The 18,884-nt window shown below is 33.4% G+C and overlaps 1 protein-coding gene and 1 long non-coding RNA gene across 8 annotated transcripts in view; one reads left to right on the top strand and one right to left on the bottom strand.

The window, feature by feature from the left end:
- The window catches only part of LOC103092561 (uncharacterized), a 58,100-nt gene that overhangs the window by 11,697 nt on the left and 27,519 nt on the right, over nt 1-18,884 (top strand). For 3 of the 6 annotated variants that reach the window (XR_001629935.2, XR_008911204.1, XR_008911203.1), the window contains exons 2-3: nt 16,160-16,266; nt 17,531-17,787. This is a non-coding gene — a long non-coding RNA (uncharacterized LOC103092561). Of the gene's footprint in view, nt 1-16,159; nt 16,267-17,530; nt 17,788-18,884 lie in introns of those variants that run through there. The other 3 variants (XR_008911207.1, XR_008911206.1, XR_008911205.1) reach the window with 2 other exon arrangements.
- The window catches only part of RIF1 (replication timing regulatory factor 1), a 45,164-nt gene that overhangs the window by 14,916 nt on the left and 11,364 nt on the right, over nt 1-18,884 (bottom strand). For both annotated transcript variants that reach the window (XM_007494154.3, XM_007494155.3), the window contains exons 9-24: nt 16,122-16,260; nt 15,136-15,287; nt 14,346-14,466; nt 11,871-12,044; nt 11,553-11,663; nt 10,684-10,746; nt 10,337-10,437; nt 8,900-8,986; nt 8,063-8,136; nt 7,527-7,707; nt 5,705-5,812; nt 5,274-5,423; nt 4,645-4,744; nt 3,219-3,483; nt 2,052-2,094; nt 1,647-1,849 (exon numbers count right to left, since the gene is read on the bottom strand). In XM_007494154.3, coding sequence (XP_007494216.2) covers nt 1,647-1,849; nt 2,052-2,094; nt 3,219-3,483; nt 4,645-4,744; nt 5,274-5,423; nt 5,705-5,812; nt 7,527-7,707; nt 8,063-8,136; nt 8,900-8,986; nt 10,337-10,437; nt 10,684-10,746; nt 11,553-11,663; nt 11,871-12,044; nt 14,346-14,466; nt 15,136-15,287; nt 16,122-16,260 — 2,072 coding nt within the window. The remainder of the gene's footprint in view (nt 1-1,646; nt 1,850-2,051; nt 2,095-3,218; nt 3,484-4,644; nt 4,745-5,273; nt 5,424-5,704; nt 5,813-7,526; nt 7,708-8,062; nt 8,137-8,899; nt 8,987-10,336; nt 10,438-10,683; nt 10,747-11,552; nt 11,664-11,870; nt 12,045-14,345; nt 14,467-15,135; nt 15,288-16,121; nt 16,261-18,884) is intronic.

Below are 18,884 nucleotides of genomic sequence, written 5' to 3'. Positions count from 1 at the left end.
GATCTTTTACTAAATTATAGATATATCACAATTAAATTTACTATATAGAGAATTTTATCATCTGTGAATAACTTGATACTAAAAAGTATACAAAAATAATCTTTTATGTAGTTTACTATACAAGCTGAAAAGCACCATCAAAATAATTTCATGTGAGTGGGAATAAATGGAGTTAGAGGGGAAGTATGGAAAAATTCTAGGGAAACATTTTAAACCACAAACTTGCTTCCCCTTTCTGAACCTTTTAGTGAAGGAATCCTTAATTACTATTCTTTTTCCCCTATTAAAATCATTATTTTCACTTAACTTATATGATTGATGCCATGGCAAAAGAGGTCATCAAGTGTTAGTTACTCCCTGGGGAGCTAAAAAAGCAGAGTCCTCTTAATGTAATCTCAAACTTAGAGGTGTGATATATATATATATATATACTGCTAAAACATGTAAATAAAGCCCAGACAAGGCAGTAAACCTAGATTCAGTCTTTTAAATCTACTTAAGCCATAATAATGGACAGTGACAATCTTTTCTACACCACTATCTACCTGCTGAAGATTTATCTGGCTCAGATGTTTGTGGAGGGCAGTATAGAATCAATACTAGAAAATACTAGAAGCACATACAGAACTTGTGCTGATCAGTTTCTTACAAAGCTTGGGCCTTGCTCTGATCTGTGGAAGTGTGAAAAGGATCTTCACCTTTGATCCACTTTCCTCTTTTGCTTGAGAATACACTGAGTTGTCTTTGAATTTTAAAAACTCCAACCTCAGGTCTATGACTCTAATACCTTTTACAAGGGTTTGTAGTTACCATTGCTGCCTTCACTTTGGTTAGTATTTGTTCTTTTTATACTGTTAACTACTATGCTCATTTGAGGTCAAAGTATGTATTCCTATGCTACCTTGGCTATCAGGGAACTTGGAAGTGAAGAAACTCCATCTTAATACAGGTCACATCTTGTTTGCAACTTATAAGTTTTTGCTATAACAAAATTACCAAAGCTATATTGTCAAGCCCAAATAGAAACTGTGTCACTAAGAATCTCTATAGGCCCCATGAGTTTGTTTTTTTAATGTGATGTTATATATGGTTTATTACTATTTCCTTCCATTTTAATCTAGTTCCAGTCACAAACTGAAACGTTGCTGTTTGACATCTCTGACTTGATCTGGCCATATCTTTCTGCTTTCCAAGGAGTGTTCTCTATCTAGGGTTCCTGGCACTTTCTATATTCTAAACTATTATCCTGTTTTAAGCTTGACTATCTAAATTGGGTCATTAAGATGAAGAATCCCAAATGAGAAGTAGGAGTAAAGAAGGTTGCTGCCAGCCAGCATAATAAGAGCAGACAAAACTATAAAATACAAAGATTAATTAAATTTAACACCTTGAACCACTTTAATTTTCCTGTACCCTTAAAACAGGTTGAGTTATTTCTATAGCAGGATTCAATCCCCAAGGACTGTGGATAACAGTAATGAAGTCTGTGGGGTAAATTCACAGAATTAGAAGTCACCGTTATTGAACAAGACTAAAGTTCATGAATGTAAACTCAATAATAGTTTCATGTATAGCTATCTAATTAAAGCGTTCATTTAAAACTTCAATCTATACACATTACTGTAGAAATTAAACTTTCATCTTACTTTAGTTCTTCAGGATACTCCAGAACAGCCTCTTTAGCAAATGTATCATTCCAGAACTGGACACTCTGTTTGCGGATCTGTTTATTTTTGTGCAGAAATATTATGCACAATAATGGGGAGAGTTGTTGTAAAAGCTCACTGTTATAAGTGCCACTGTAGCGAACCTGAAGACATCTAAGAATCTCTCCCAAAAGCTTTTCTAACTAGGAAAAAGCATAATTTAGAAACATTATTTTTTAAGTTAAAATAAAGCAATACTCCCCCTAATCAGGTTAGATACTAATTCTAGGACATAAGCCATTACTATTCAATTTCAAAAATTATAGTCAAGAGATATTAAATCCAAATTGTGAGGGATTTCTAAGTGATTGGGGGAGGGGTGATGAATTTGTCATAAATTTTTACCTTGTTGTTGAGAGAGTTATAAACTTTAGGCACATCACTCAGTCTGGGGGGGGGAAATAAGATGGAAGAAACTATTATTATCTGGTAATTCAGGCTGTAATTACATGTGAAGTTATAACCTAACTAAATACTTGGTAAAATACTACTTCATATTTTACTATTTCTAAATTCCTATTTATATAACATAAGTAAATTTAATAAGAACAGACATGCATTAATGGAGAAATGCATTAAAAGACTTCATAAAATAGCCAATGATTTTGTTACTCTATCTAAAATGCTAAGATATAATCAAATTTATTTTAGGCCAAGGATTTGTTCTTTTTCAAGTCTCTCCCAATTCCTTTTCAAATCTGGAAACCATAACTCTTTACATTGCTAGGTAATGTACAAATTGGGCATGTATCACAGATCAAAAATCTAAAGCTACTAGAAGGGATCTCAGAAGCAGTGTGGTCTAATTGCTTCACTGTGGATAAAAACACACCCTTGCCCAAAGTTACACTGCTACTAACAATCAGGGTGAGAATTGAATTCAAGTCCTCAGAGTTTATAGACAGGGTTCTACGACACTATCAGTATAAGTTAAAATAACAAATTTTAGAAATAAAATATCTCAAAGATCATATAAGTTAAACACCTCATTTTAAAGATTCAGAAACTGAAGCACAGCAAAATATATTGACCTGAAGGTCACAGAAGAAGCAACAGAAAGAATACTCAAAAAACTTCAGATCTAGCAATCTTCCCAATATACTACATTCTACATTACTATTACATTAGTTACTCAGATATCACATTTTTAATTTATAAAAGCAGGTTGTTACTGTAGTAAGACACCTTGCTCTAAGGCATATGGGCAAATAGGATATGTAAGGCAAATGATACACAAAATACTTTTGCAAGTCATTAGCTATTATATACATACATCAATTAAGTAATAGCTTCCTCCACATATGTGTAGAGCAACAGGCAACAAATACTGAACTGGAAAAATAGTTTCAACATTTTAGTCTAATTTTCAAAATAGTTGATGGGTTCCCCCCACTTAAGGTTTATTAAAATAAATAATCCTTACTAACACAAAATTTTAATATTTGCTTTCCATTAACAGAAATTTACAAATGTAATTCTCTCCAAATGTCTCCAATAAGTTAATATACTTACTTAGAGTTTTCATATAACAATGCCAGAGGTTTTGTTAAAGTTGCAAAGATTGTTTGTATCACCGAAGGCAAAGACACATGGCCAAGAATATTAGAAATAATGCTGATAATTGAACTACCAACAGAGAGTAGGGTTTCTGAATGAAGGTCCTTAAAGTTGACATTATGAAAAGCACCCAGCATCTTCAGGATAAGTTTAAATAAAGAAGCCAACTTCCCTAATGGTTCTTTTTTTTTCTTGGACCAATCTGTAGGTGTCTGTGGTACTGAAAGTAAAAGTGGTTTGGTTAAAGACAGAAGTCATTTCAAGACTCATTCTTTCACAGAATATTTAATATCTTAGCTCCAATATAGTTTAAATAAGTTTAAGAATGTTTTATCTGTCTAAATGTTTCCCTAAATTCTGTAAGTTTATATATATATAAACAAAGAATACATTTAATTTATAATTTAAGGTACATAATAAAGATGAAATAAATATAAAAACTTCCCAATGTTTAAAAAGGTTCATAAATAAATTTTACTATTAAAAAAGCTGTATCTTCAGGGGCAGCTACATGATGACTCAAGGGAGATCCAGGCCTAGAGATAGGAAGTCCTGGTGTTCAAATCAAGTCTCAGGCACTTCCTAGCTGTGTGATCCTGGGAAAGTTACTTAACCCTGATAACCTAGCTTTTACCACTCACTCTTCTGCCTGAGAACCAATCCAGTGTTGATTCTAAGATGGAAGATATGGGTTAAAAAAAGAAAAAAAATATTTTCTTTGATCTTTACAACCTAGGAAATAGAGAGGATAAGTGGCATTTTCCAAATAAGAAAGGTTCAAAGCATGAAATTACTCTTTGTAATATACTACATTATAGCCTATTGAATGCCTACTATGTGAAAAGGAATGGGGATTAAAATAGACCTAAGAAATAGTCCCTGCCTTTGTTGAATTTAATATCCAGTTGAGGAGATCCAATGATAAATATCACAAGGCAAATACATATCTGAAGTGGTAAATGAATCAATGGGACTAATACTTGCTGTAGAATAATTAACAACTAAAGCTGTGACAAGCATTATCATCTCTATACAATTCTGAACCATAATTTACTGGCACAAAAAAGCAACAAGTCAAAGTTGTAAAACATTCGAAATTTATTTAGGTAAGATAAGAGGCAAATCTCTTTTTAAATGAAACGAGATCTGTCTCTAGCCCTGGGGTACAATATCATGGGCAATGTTTGGGTCAATAATTTGAATAGCTGCTTGGTCTATGAAACAACAGATTTAAATTATCTAGTTTAATCCCTCATTTTTCAGATTTTTAAACTTTAAAGTTAAGTTAATCATATAACATTTTTCAGGTTCATAAAACAACGAAAATAGATTTGTGTTCAATTAAAAGAATACTGAAGAGAATAAATCTACTAATACTCACATTTAATTTGGGGTTGATGTTTAGTACTATATGGTGAAAAATTGATGCATTCAACCATTACTATAGTAACATGAGCAATCCTATCCAAAAAGGACAAGTTCTAAGGGAAAAAAAATCACAAATACCAAGTCATTAATCGGCATGGTACTTTAGACTACAGAAAAAGCAGTAAGGTTGCCAAAGGTGATAAGTATCATATGTCTGCCTTTGCCTATATTCCCCAATGATTTACTTTTGTATCCTCAAAATCTAATGAGTCTCCTATCCTAGGGGTAATTAATTCACCTCTCTCTAGGTCATTCAAGCTGCTGTTGACTCCAACTATCTTTGCCTGGGTCCACATGCTTAATGTTGTTCTACTCTGTATTCACATACCTTTGTCTCTGGATACCTTCTTTCCATTACTTAATACAGGGTGAATCTTCTCAATTGAGTCTCACCTTTCACCCAATTCCCAACCAATCTCCTACTTATGATAAACTATTCTATAACTGTTTCACATAATTCAGGTTCAATTTCTAAGCAATCTCCTATGTAAGATTTCTATTAATTCATCTAATTTATTTTCACTAAGAACAATTAATATTAGCTGGATATACTTTTAAAAGAATTTGGGAATTAAAACTTACCCCAAAGGTGTTGTCATCTAAGCCAGACATCATTTTGAGACAAAGTTCGTCACAGCACAAATTTTCTTCTGCTGTTGCTACTAAAGCTGCACAACGGGCGAATGTTCGATACAATTCTGACCAAGTTCGAAGTAATGATTTCATAGTGGGCTTTAAAAAAGTCATGTAGAAAAACAATGAATGGAAAACTAGATCATTGTTAATTCCATTTAACTATATAAATCAGTCATCTCTGCTACCTAAAGAGTAAGATAGGAGCAAATCTCATTTTTAACAATTTCTTCTAAGACAGAAGTCTAATCTATTAAAAAGAAAGGAAGTTAAATATCAGACATAAAGGACTAGATATATCACAATGACAAAGCAAGATTTCAGCCTATCACTGTTAGAAAATGCTACCCTCACCCCTAACCCTTTATCCATAAACTTACCAGTGGAAACTCTTGTGATGGAAAGATATGTGTTATTGGTAGCATCAATGCATTATAGACAGCACTGAAATTGTGTTCCAATGCATCTCCCTGATTTACTTCATTGGTCTGAATAAAATACAAGAAGAAAATGCTATTTAGGCTGCTAAAATTAAACAGCCAATTGGGCATTTTTATAAGCATTAGAAAAGGAATTTAAAATGGAAGAAACTAATAGGGAAACTTATTTTCTGTTCTTAAAAAAAAAAAACAATCATATACAGGGTAAATAAAATACAGCTCAGGATAAAATCTAGCATAATACTTTAAATCTTACCTTCATTGGTCTGAATAAAATGCAAGAGAAAAATGGTATTCAAACTAAAGAATTATTCCAACATAACCTTTGATATGTCAGACTATATCTCAAAGAGAAAAGTCATGATTTCTCTGATTAACAAGGTTCATGAAAACAGGCATCTATCAACTTTGGAACGTGTTCACCATTAGACTAAATTCATTGGGAGTGTGTAGAGACTATTTTGTACTTATCTGTACTGTCAGTGTCTAAAACAATCACTGACAGGCAATTCATGTTTGACTGACACATCTTTTAGACTTCAGAACTCTTTTCAATGCAATGATTAATCACTACTCCAGAGCACCAATTTCAAAATATGTTACTACTTGGGAGAAAAAGATCATTCATTGTATTCTACTCTCTCTCAAATAAAGCCCCAAATGCATTATCTGGTATTCAAAACCATCCCCAAAGCTGATTGCAGTCTCATTTTTTTTACATTCTTTTCCATATATTCTATACTCTGGCATACTGAATCATTCCATATCACTAATATCCCTTGATTGTATCTATTTTGCCATTCCTTTATTGATATTCTTTGTAGGGAATGTTTCACTGTTTCAATTTTACCTGCTGAATTCTATCTTTTAAAGCACAAGCAATTAAGTTCATCTCCCATTATGAATGATACCCAGATCACGCATCAAATTGAGGAACAAGTTGTTTCCCTTTACCCTCATTTAGAATGCTTTTATACTGTCTCTAACATAACTCATTAACTGACAAGTCTTACAGATTCTACTGTGATAATATTTTTTATATCCCATCTCCTATCCAGTCAGCTAGTCACCACCCCAATCCATGCCCTCATTACCTCTTTCCTGGACTACTTTAATGAGCCTTCTAATTGCATTTCCTGCCTTAAGTCTCTCTACTCTCCAAGCCATTTTCCACACAGCTGCAAATATGAAATTGATAAAGCACAGGCTTAACCATGCCCCTTCCCTCCCCAGCAAATTTCCATGGCTCTTAGCACCTATAAAAACTGATAGCAAGGTACCTATCCCAGCTTTATTATATTTTTATGTTCTCTTTTACCATTCACATATAAAACATTCCATCTCGCCTCTCTGCTTTGTATAGCTGTAATGCATTCTCACCTGATATCTGCCTCTTAAAATTGCAGGTTTCCTTTAAAGATCAACTCAAAAGCCAACGAAGAGGCCTTTCCTTATCTCTCCAATAGCAAGTAGCATTCCTTCATGCCAAATCACTCTGTATATTTTTGTACATATTTGTGTCTGTGTATGACATTATCTCTCTGAAGAGAATGGAAGTTCTTGGAGGTCAGAGACTGTGTCTTCCTAATCCTAGAGCCTTGTATTTAGACGGCATTTAATAATGTTTGCTAATTGATTCTGTATTTCTTTTCCAAAGCTTAGCACAGATTTTGCAGATAATAACACAATGTCTACAGAATGGAATAAGCATAAGATGGAATAGAAAAATTATGCTTGAAAAAACTTTAGTAGAATGGTTTACCTGGTTAATCAGTTCAGTTAATGGATTGACTAGAATACTCCACATTCGCCACAGAAGTTCCTTGTTATCAAGGTGCTTTGCATTTTGATTAATAACATTTAAAACAGAGTCACTGAAAGCTAATGGAGAAGTTGGGCCAGTAAGAACACAACCTACAAGTGTTTCCAGGTTTTGAAAAAACCTAAAAAAAAAAAGAAAGAGAAAAATATTCTATTGAACAAACTTCTGGCATACATTAAGGTCTTATACAAATTATAATTGCCAATAGCATTCTAAAACTAAGAACAAACAAGAGGCAAAGAGATTTACACTCAATCTTTGTTGTCTTGTCCCACTTTTAATGTTTTTGATTTTTAAAATACTTATAGGAAGTGTCTGAGGTCAAATTTGAGCCCAGGACCTCCTATCTCCAGGCCTGGTTCTTTATACACTGAACCACCTCTAGCTGCCCCCTTTCGATAATAATTTAAACAAACTGTCTTTCCTAGATAAAATTTTACAAAGCCTTTAGTTGAATTATGATTAGGAAAGCTCACCTTTCATCAGCCACACCACATTCCAAGAGGTTACTACTAAAAATTAATTGAATTAAGAACAAAGCTGGAGTTCCCTGTATAGAAAAGGAGAAAAATATTTGTTTAGAATTATAAATCTAAATATTTTTCAAGTTAAGCATTTGAATAGCTATATAACAGTATATATATATATATATATATATATATATATATATATATATATATATATATATATATATATATATATATATATATATATATATATATATATATATATATATATATATATATATATAAAATAAAAAACAGTAGCCCACTTTTACTATTATCATTCCATTTGTAGATCATACTTCCAAATAAAGCTTGGTAAAGGTCAAGCTTAAATATGATACAAATAAATTTAAGTGATGCCTCTTGGCAATGACAAATTAAAAAAACATACCCAACATGTTTCCATCTTCCAAATTGTTAAAGCCAGACTTGCCATAACCTGGTAGTTTATCTTGATTATTTTTATCATTAAAAATTAAATGCTTTTAAATTATGGTAGCTTTAAGAAAGTTTTCTAAACATGTCATTAGTTTTGTTACCCAGAAATGTCTTTAACAAATAAAGAATACTTTCATTATAAGCCGCATTAAAATTGTCAGACAGAATGAAGGCTTTTTTTTCTCCTTCCATAGGGATCCACACATCAGTAAAGTGCAAGTAAATCAATTACTAGCAATCAAGTAGCATGACAATTCTTGGATAGTACTGAGGCAAATGTCATGGATATACTCTCTGACAGATCTAATTTCTCTGACTGATACAGTCACACATGTGCACACACACAATTATCATATTTAAGATACTTGCATTAAGAAGATCCATGTTAGCAACTTGATATGCTGGAGAACCTAATACTTTCTGAGGTAGTCCTTTAATTGTAATTTCTATGAGGACCTACGAAAAAATTTTTAAAAATGGAAGAGAAATTATTCCAAAAGAATACCCTAACTTGGCACAAATGAAATACAGGACAAGGTTCTACAGACATTAATTATAAATGCCACAAGTTTGACCAAAAATAAACAAGCTACTTTTATAGGATATTAGGAAGATTATATATCTAATAATTTAAAAGTGTTTATATTTTCACAGTAATTATGCAGATATTAATTTCATAAATGGATAAATTAGAGGGCAAATGATTTGCTAAAGGAAGAGCTGGAACCATGCTTTAAGTTTCTGAATGTATTTATTCAATGTTCTTCATACATTATAGCATATATATTATAAAGCAGATTAGGAGTTCTAGATGAAAGCATATAACACACAAAGTCATGGAAGAAACCATTTATTTCTTTCTAGTATCACTTTTCCCTGTGATTTTGAAAGAATTCATCTGTATATGACTTTTGAACACCATTCTTTTGATCTGCCAGGTTAACTTATTTAAAATCTAATCCACTGACAAAAATTTTTATTTTCCCCAAGTCACCTTCACTATTCTTCAAAAAAAATTTCCTAAGCACCAAGTGAGGCACAAAGGGCTAAGGGTACAAATCTGAAAAAACAATTTAGAAAATTTTGTGAAGATTAAAATTGTAACCCCTGCCTAGTTTTTAGATTTAATCACTAAAAGTGTAAATACCCTACTTAAAAATTGAATATGGAAATCTGCCCACTTTTAGATTTAATCACCAAAAATGTAAACATCCCACTTAATCATGAGTGGGAGGTCTGTGACCCAAGTGTGCAATAGTGGGTGATGAATCAAAATGAAACTAACTGCCCCTGGGCAGTCCTAAAGCAAAGTTTCAAGCGTGAATGGTAGATGTAAAATCAGGGAAAGACACAGGAAGTGATGAAGAAGAAGCATCTTTAAAAGGAGCTATCACTTCCTGTGAGAGACAGTTCTTTATTCTTTGGAAGTAGAGACTGGAGACAACTCTTCATTCTTTGGAGTAGAGGCTGGAGGCTGGACCCGAGACCCTGTTCCTGTTGAGGTTGTTCTAAAATCTCTTTGGCAAAAAGAGAACATTAGAAGGCTCTGTTCCTGTCACTCATATAGAGGACAGAAATTACCTGATAAGAGACAGGGTAGCATGGAGTGGAAGAGTTCTATTAAAACATTTAAATTACAGTCAAGTTTTAATAGCAAAGTTAGATTTTTGCAAATGTACAAAAATATTTCTCATGAACTTATTTTCCAATGAGCAATTGATCCCTTGGTGTTCAGCCTTGTGGCAAAAATGGAAATTTTTTTTCTTTGCTTCAAAAACATACAAAAAAACTACTAAAAGAACTTACCAATGTTTTTGATACAGGAAATGCATTGGCTGTCACTATGCTTTTCAAAGACTGCAGCAAAAGGGTCAATACTTCTGAACCCTGTCTTTCTTTTTTGTTACCTAATAGTTCAGAAATCACAAACATGTTGAAAATTCACTTAATAACAAGCAAGTTTTCAGGTAGCTAAAAAAGCTCTTTACTGAGTTTAATAAGTGGATTAATTCAGCATTAAAGTTAACATGTCAAAAGATATATTTAAAAGTATAAATAGCATATGAGCTTCAAGGTTTTTATTTCTTAGTGCAAGCTGAAGATACTAAATAGAAAAATATCAGTTAAGCCAGGCCTGTCAGCTTTATAATTACCTGATTCAATAACTGACTTCACAAAGCAAATAATATCTTTCCATATGGCATAGATCACAGCATCTACAAAAGAATAATTTGTTAACAGAAAAAAATGGAAGTCCTGACTACAACATAATGCTCACTCATAAAAATATTTTTTCCTTAAAGGCGAACTCAAAATACATTAAATTTTCTTTAGGAATCTAAACGGGAGGAAAGTATCTTTTTTCCCCCCTTCCCTTCCCTTCTTGGAGTCAATACTGTGCATTGGCTCCAAGGCAGAAGAGTGGTAAGGGCTAGGTAATGGAGGTCAAGTTACTTGCCCAGGGTCACACAGCTAGGAAGTGTCTGAGGCCACATTTGAACCTAGGACCTCCCATCTCTAGACCTGGCTCTCAATTCACTGAGCCACCCAGCTGCCCCCCAAACCCCTAGAAAGTATTTTTTAAAATAGCCACTGAGTGATGCATGTAAAACCCAGTGGAATTGCTTGTTGGTTCTGAAAGGGGGGAGGTAGAGAACATGAATCATGTAACCATGAAAAAATACTCTAAATTTTTTTAATTAAAAATAAAGATATGGACAATTTTCAAAAGAACTCCAAATTCTAGTACAAAACAGGATCCAAAATGTTAGTGTTAAGAGAAACACAAAATAATAAAAAATAAAATACAATAGCCATTGATGGGGGCAGCTGGATAAAATAGCCATTGATACTAACTAAACCAAATAGTTTAAATTTAAAAACTCTACCTGAAAAATACTTAAGATTATTAAACAAAACTGCCAAACAAAGGAACAAAAGGCCACTATCTCAATCTTGAAATCCTAACTAGACTCTAAATGCCTGATAAATGACCAACTATAATTTTTAATTAAATGCTTACCTGAAGCATCTTTTCCAACAGCAATAAAGCTATCTTGAACTGCAGCTATGAGTATATTTGCATGTTTGCAAAAGAACGAAGGGCTACTGATTAAAGGATGCTGAAGAGGCTCTAAAAAGGAAGGGAAAGATAACTGAAATATCAAATAAGATTTTTTTCTATAATAGCATAACAAAAAATTAAATTTCACCATTAATCCATGTTTTGTGATTGTTATTTTTGCATGTGGGCAACATCTAAGAAGTTACACTGTAAGTATTAAAAAGTACAAGCTTTGTGGAAGTCTCAAAAATATTTTAAAGATGAAAATTAAAGTACCTAAACTCAATGCAAGTTTGTTTTTCTTAGCAAATTCCAAAACATCTGGACCTAGCAAGAAGTGAAGTAACATTTCAATTCCCAAGAGTTGAATGGACGGGATGGCTGCCATTCCACTGGTATTAAGAGACAAGTTCATCCTTGGTGTAACAGGAGTCCCAAATGGGAATGAGCCTTAAAGGGGGGGAAAAAAAAATCAGAAAATTTCTTTTAAGTGGTTTACATTAAAATAAAAACTGTCCTAAGTTTAAAATTGTCCTTCTAATTCTGTTTATTTCACTTTCAAACAGTTCATTCATGCCTTCCCAGATTTTTCTAGAACTGTATCATTTGTCATTTCTTAAAGGCACAATAATATTCCATTGATGTAATTCATATAATCCAATGTCTTGCCATTTCAATTGATGGTCACATCTACATTTTCTGACATGTTTGTGCACACACAAAACTTTCTTGTACACACTGGACTATTCCTTCTTTCTTGATCTTTTTGTTCCAATGTTCTAAATGCATAATTAAGCGAGCTTTCCATATTAGGACAGAGAGGTGATAAAAAGGAGGAGATAGCTTTTCAGATAAGATTAACATGGAAATTTGCTTTGCTTCACTATGCATGTTAGTTTGTTTTACTTTTCTGTTAAAAAATATTCAATGTGGTGAAGAAAGTGAATAAAATAGCAGAAAAAGTATGTCACTGAACCATCTTTTAATAAACTACTGAAAGTAAAGCCAGAAAAAAATGACACGATAAACAAGGCAGCTATGTAAGTACAAGTTGGATTTATTACATAATTACAAGGAAATCGATATATAAGATGCTTAAAATTTTATATGACCATTTTTTCAGTTCTACTTTGTATGTGGAAATGTCAATTTTATTTGGTGTTGCATATTTTTAAATTTTTTAAGATTATTTTATATTAAACTAAAGATTGGTTGGAGAGAAGGGAGTATAAGATTTGTAATAATGCTCACAACTGTTGTAAATGTTCTTGAACTACTACAGATGTTCTTAACCTGGAATCTGTAATTTTTTTTATACCATGTGATTCCAAGGCAGAAGAACAGTAAGGGCTAGATTATGGAGATTAAGGGACTTGCCCAAGGTCACACAGCTTTGAAGTGTCTGAGGCCAGATTTAAACTTAATAACTCCAACCTCTAAACCTGATTCCTAACCTAATGAACCATCTAACTGTCCCCTTAGACCAGCAGTTCTCAACCTCTCAATTTTAGCAATGAGAATACATAATGCATATCAGGTATTTACATTCAGAATCAGAACTATAGCAAAATTAGTTTTGAAGTAGCCACCAAAATAATTTTTTGGTTTGGGGTCACGGCATTAGAAAAGTTGAGAACCCCTGCCTTAGACTATGACTCTTAATGAAAGGAAAACTAGCATATGCACAAAAACAATTCCAACAAAGACTAATGCTAGTATAATCCAAAGAGTAAATATCAATAGATTTCTTAATTTCCAATTACCAACTAAAAACCCCACATTCTTTATCTGACAATGCCTATTCTTATAAATACGGAAAATTAATCTCCCCATAGCCCACAGCAAAAATTTTATGAACAGAATCTTATAATTGCAAGTGCTGTTGGACTGGTAACTCTGGTTAGCACTTGTTTAACTTTGTATATGAAGAATACTAAAATAAGTAACTTTTCCTTGTATAATACAACTTGGACACATTTTTCTTTTGAATTTATTGTTACAACCAAGTGGAATGGCATAGCTAAGAGTATTAACTGTAGAAGTTAAGAACGGGGCTTAGATTTCAGCTCCATCAATTATTAGTTGTGTGACCTAGTCAAATTTGTTTCCTCAGCCCCATATACTTGGCTTATTATAGAACAGGGAACTGTTGTCAAATGAACTTGCCACCCAGCTCCATACCTAAAATCCTGTCCCCACATTGCCATCCTGTTCCATTCAAATAGCACAAAGTAAACATTCCATCCGTAGGCCAGAAAGAAGCAGAACAGATGGAACAATTCTTTTTCTGTTCTATATAGTAATGTTCCATTTATTGTTTTCATTCATATATTCCTATATGCATAAAGGCAATTGGTGTCAAAAATAATTACAGGATTAAACTTCTACTGCTTTAGTAACTAACTACTGACAGTTAAATATTTAAAATGTATCTGTTCCAAAGACATCCACATGTACAACTTTTTCTAGGATTTTGTACAAGCTATTCATTTCAAATGTCAAATACATATTAGGAACCAATATTAAAAAATCTGCATATACATCATTCTATAATTCAGCACATTACTTTAAATTCCAACTACAAAAGCATTCAAACAGAAAGAAATCTTCAAACGTGAGGATTTGTGATAAGATTTTAATAGGAAGACACCAAAATAAATAGATGGCTTTGCTTTAGAAGGGGGATTTAAATTAGTAAAATCTACTTTTTTATTATCAGTTTCCAACTTAAAATCAAAGTCTATTCTGTACCTGCTTTCTGGTTAGGAGTAACAGGGGTTAAACTTGTATTAGCTGCTCCACGGGATGGAGTTCCTTGGGATACAGCATGGCAGTCTATGCTTATTGTACTTTGAATCAAGGGTACACAAACCTATGAAGAGTAAAAAGGAAACAATGTACATTTAAGTGTTTAATGATGTAATCCTATTCAGGTATGCTCAGAGTTCAATAGTCCAACTGCCAATTTCCCTCTCTTCCACCCCACAGAAATATACCACTAATTGGCTAGAGTTTATTAAATTCCTTCAGTCAAACATTACAAGTAAGAAAATAAAAGCAAAAAAGGGTAGAATATCAAGATAAGGAAAAGACTATTAGGGGCAGCTAGATAGCTCAGTGGATAGAGTCAGGACCAAGGACAGGAGATTCTAGGTTCAAATCTACCTTCAGACACTTATTAGCTGTGTGACTCTGGCCAAGTCACTTAATCCAATAACCTAGCTCTTACAAACTAAAAATAAACAAATAAAAATAAAAAAGGTGGGTGGGTGGAGAACTACACTACGAATCCAGATGATCTAGCGTAGTCTAACAATAAAAAGTCCTAAATTAAAAACAAAAGCTTAGTAAGAATATTTCAATTGTTACTGATTTCATTTCATGACAAAACCATTAAATGTTTGTCATTATCACCTGAAAAAACATCATTGGATGACATCTGCATCAATTTTAAAAAATCGTAATTCTAGGTTTAGTTTATTGGGGAGAAGAATGCATAGAGTAGTCAAAATATAATAGTTCACATTCCATGCTTTGTTACCTGTTCAAAATTAGTAGGAAGATGAGGTCCAAGCCTCATTAGCAGATACCACCAGACTTCCAGCTTTGTCAGTGCTAGAGCTTCTGTTCTCACATGGATAGAGCTCAATGGCTGCATCAGTAATTTGAGTCGCTTTGTGCTGCACAGTATATCTTGATTTTTAAGAACAGATTAAAAACATGAATTTAATTTATGCTTTAAAATAGCTTTTTTAGTAAACTTAAGTTCAAATAAAGGCAGACATCAATAAATTATTCACAAAATTTACCTATACAAAGAAAAAGTTCAGTCAATTCTGAGAAGACTATTTTCCTAGATTTCAAGACTACCTTTAACTAACCATTAACCATTTAACCAATTAACCATTCCTGATTTGTGTTATTTTTTCTACTCAGTGTTTGAAAGGTTAATTTTTTATGTATTTCCAATAAAGTCTTTAAGTGAGTGTGCAGCACTGTTACCCCAATCTTTCTTTAAACTCCTAGTATATTAAATTAATACCAAAACATTTTAGTTACGCTAACAGATGGTATGTGAGCCATCTCAAATAATGTTACACCATTAAAGCAGTATATAGGTTATTATTATATTTGCAAAGTACTTTAACATACAAAACTGAGCTTTATAATTTCCTATTAAACAAATACTATAGTTTAATGCCCATTTTATAGACAAAAGAAACTCAGGTTCAGATGATTTGTGATTTGGCCATGATGACACATCTAGGATCAAAATGGAACCTTGCTCTGCCTGATTCCCTATTCACTAATCCCTTGCTGCATATTACTAGTGATTATGGGACACAACTAATTTTTCTACAAGTATCTAAGGGGAAAAGCCTTGTACATCTAAGTCACCGCATAAACACATCAACATTCAAAAATCCTAAACTAAAAATAATTTAAGACTAGCAGCTATAACTTCATTTCTTCTCCTCAAGTTAGCAGTAAATTTAGAAAATGCTTTTTTAAAACCTTTTAACTTGCCTGGATTTAATGCAAAATTATCTATCAAACTTTTCCAGGCAATAAAGGCAATTTTCTTTATCACGGGTGCTCCACTACGAAAACCAAGTTCTTCTAGCTGTAACAGTGAGTTGATGAAACTCCCACTTCGATGAAGAGTCTAGAGGTAACACAAAAAACCAAAAGGAAAGTTTTCAAAATTGTATTTACTTGCAAAAAGTACAGGAAAGTATACCTATAGCAATATAGACTTAAAACAGGCAAAAATGAAATACAGGATTAGATAACTGCATAGCATAATATAGACTTAAAACAGGCAAAAACGAAATACAGGATTAGATAACTGCATAGCATGAAATGTCCCCCTTTCCCCCCCCCCATCAAGGGTAAGAAGCTCCTATATTCACCAAAATCTTCATGGTAGCATTTTTTGTGGTTGCAAAGAATTAGAAACAATGTTATGCATCCACTGATTGAGAAGTGTCAAAACAAATTGTGGTACATAAATGTAATGGAATATTAATCTGCTATAAGAAATAGAAATAGTCCATCAGATTAAAAAAATGATCAAGAAAATCTATTAAAAAATTATAGTAAGGGAGCAGCTGGGTAGCTCAGTGGATTGAGAGCCAGGCCTAGAGACAGAGGTCTTAGGTTCAAATCTGGCCTCAGACACTTCCCAGCTGTGTGACCCTGGGCAAATTACTTGACCCCCCCCCCCCCCCCATTGCCTAGTCCATACCACTCTTCTGCCTTGAAGCCAATACACAGTATTGACTCCAAGACGGAAGGTAAGGGTTTAAAAAAAAATTATAGTAAATAACTTCATCTACCTACCCTAAGACTGTAAAAATTCAGCCAGAAGCTCATGGGAAATAGGAAAGGGGGATCACTATAAAAGCAAGTCAAGGCAAAAAAGGGCAGAATTTTACCAGTAAGATAGAGATGGGAGTAGAAATACTTCTAACCTGTAAGTTTGTGCATGTTGGGTCAGCAGAGGCCACCCACAAGAAATTCCCATAGTGGTTGGAAACCACACTGTGAACTAGACCACAGAAGCAAAAAGGTACAGTAATGACTAGTGCAGGTACACTAGTGATTAGACTGTGATATCCCAAGTCCAGATACCTGGCCAAATAATGAGTAAGAAATCTGATGGGAAACTATAGTTAAGTAATCTCAATTATCCCAGAACAGAATAAAAAGTGGCCCAGATATTCAGGAACAACAGGAAAAGAAACTGCCAGAAAGCTAGAGCCAGCAAAGGCATCAATAAAGAGGACAGAAACCCGTCATTAGACTGATCAATCCCTTAAGAGAGACCCCAGGGAAGTTGGAAACCCACAATCTGTGACCTTAAAAAGGACAGGGAAGCTGATCTGAGTGGTAGTGACTACTTCCAAGCTATTCACTTAATTTTTTCCCCTCAGCAGTTCTCAGATTAGGAAAATCCAGGAACAGGAGCTCCAAGGTCCATGAAATTGTGTCCTGAGATGCCACAGAGGACCCTGAAGATTGTATCATCACAGAAACACAACTCAGGAGATGTAGGTCAATGTAGCAGTATGTCAATACAGTAATCTAGATACATATCATTTGAGGTCTTCTGCCTACCCAAAACTATGACCCTGGCTTAAAGCTATTCCAATGTAAGAATTATAACTAAAAAATAAACGGAAGGCACCAACTAAGTTATTACAGAACCACCAATGAGGTAACCCCATAATAAATTCAAACACTCACTAGCAAAATATATCGTTAACTAGTAACTGCATGAATTCATGGAAGAAATTAAGCAAGTGATCAAGAACAGCAAACAGAAATAATTCCATGAAACAATAAAAAATACCAATCAAAACCATTAGATTGAAAAAGAGAAGAAAAACATATAACTACTAGCAATTGGTCAATGGGAAATCATTTGAAAATAAAACTCCCTGAAAATCATTATCATAAAAGGCTTAGACTTGGGATTTCAAAAATCCTAAAGGAAAACTTCTCAGATCTACTAGAACCGAAAGGCAAAAATAGAATCTATCAAAGTTTCAGGAAGGATATAATCTCAATCCAGAGCTTTTTAAGTCAAAGATAAAATCCTATAAATAAGCAAAAAGAGTAATTTCAAATAGCAAGAAACCAAAATCAGGATGACATAAGACCTGGCAGCGTCTACCTTAAGAATTGATCAATTTGTATGATATTCCAAAAGGTAAAAGTAACTTAGGATAACTTAACCTGGAGAAAAAGGGACCTCTGATGGAATACAGTACTTTCAAGCATTTCTGGCAAAAACAGTGGAACTCAGATTATAAAATACATAAATAAGAATCAACAGAAAACTAGAAGATAAATTTACTAGACTAAGGGAGGGAAGCTGACTGACCATAAAGATTTAACATGAGAATAGGGTGCTTACTATGTGCTAGGCACTATATTAAGGGATGAAAAAAACACGAGTGATTCTTAAGAAGGTCAATGTCCTCTACTGAGAGTGAAGTAAGACAGAAGACCTGGCATTGGACTGGTTCTACCACCTGAAGGTAAAATGTAGGAGAGTCTTGTGTTAAAATTAGAAAAAAGTGAAAAGGAATAGAATTTTCTATTTCTACCCTCACATCTACAAGATGTTGAGAAAATAATAAAAACATGAGAGAATAAGGGAGAATGAAGAGATCAAACAGAGCTCACTAAACTGAATGAAGAACAGAACACAAACATATACAGTGTGATATATAGGTACATTAAACTGAAGAGGAAAAATCAGGGATAGAGAAAGGTGAAGTC

This window comes from Monodelphis domestica, chromosome 4 (assembly GCF_027887165.1).
Source record: "Monodelphis domestica isolate mMonDom1 chromosome 4, mMonDom1.pri, whole genome shotgun sequence".
In the NCBI taxonomy this organism is placed as follows: Eukaryota; Metazoa; Chordata; class Mammalia; order Didelphimorphia; family Didelphidae; genus Monodelphis; species Monodelphis domestica.
Note: the sequence above shows the minus strand (reverse complement) of the source record. Positions and strands in the feature narration are given on the sequence as shown.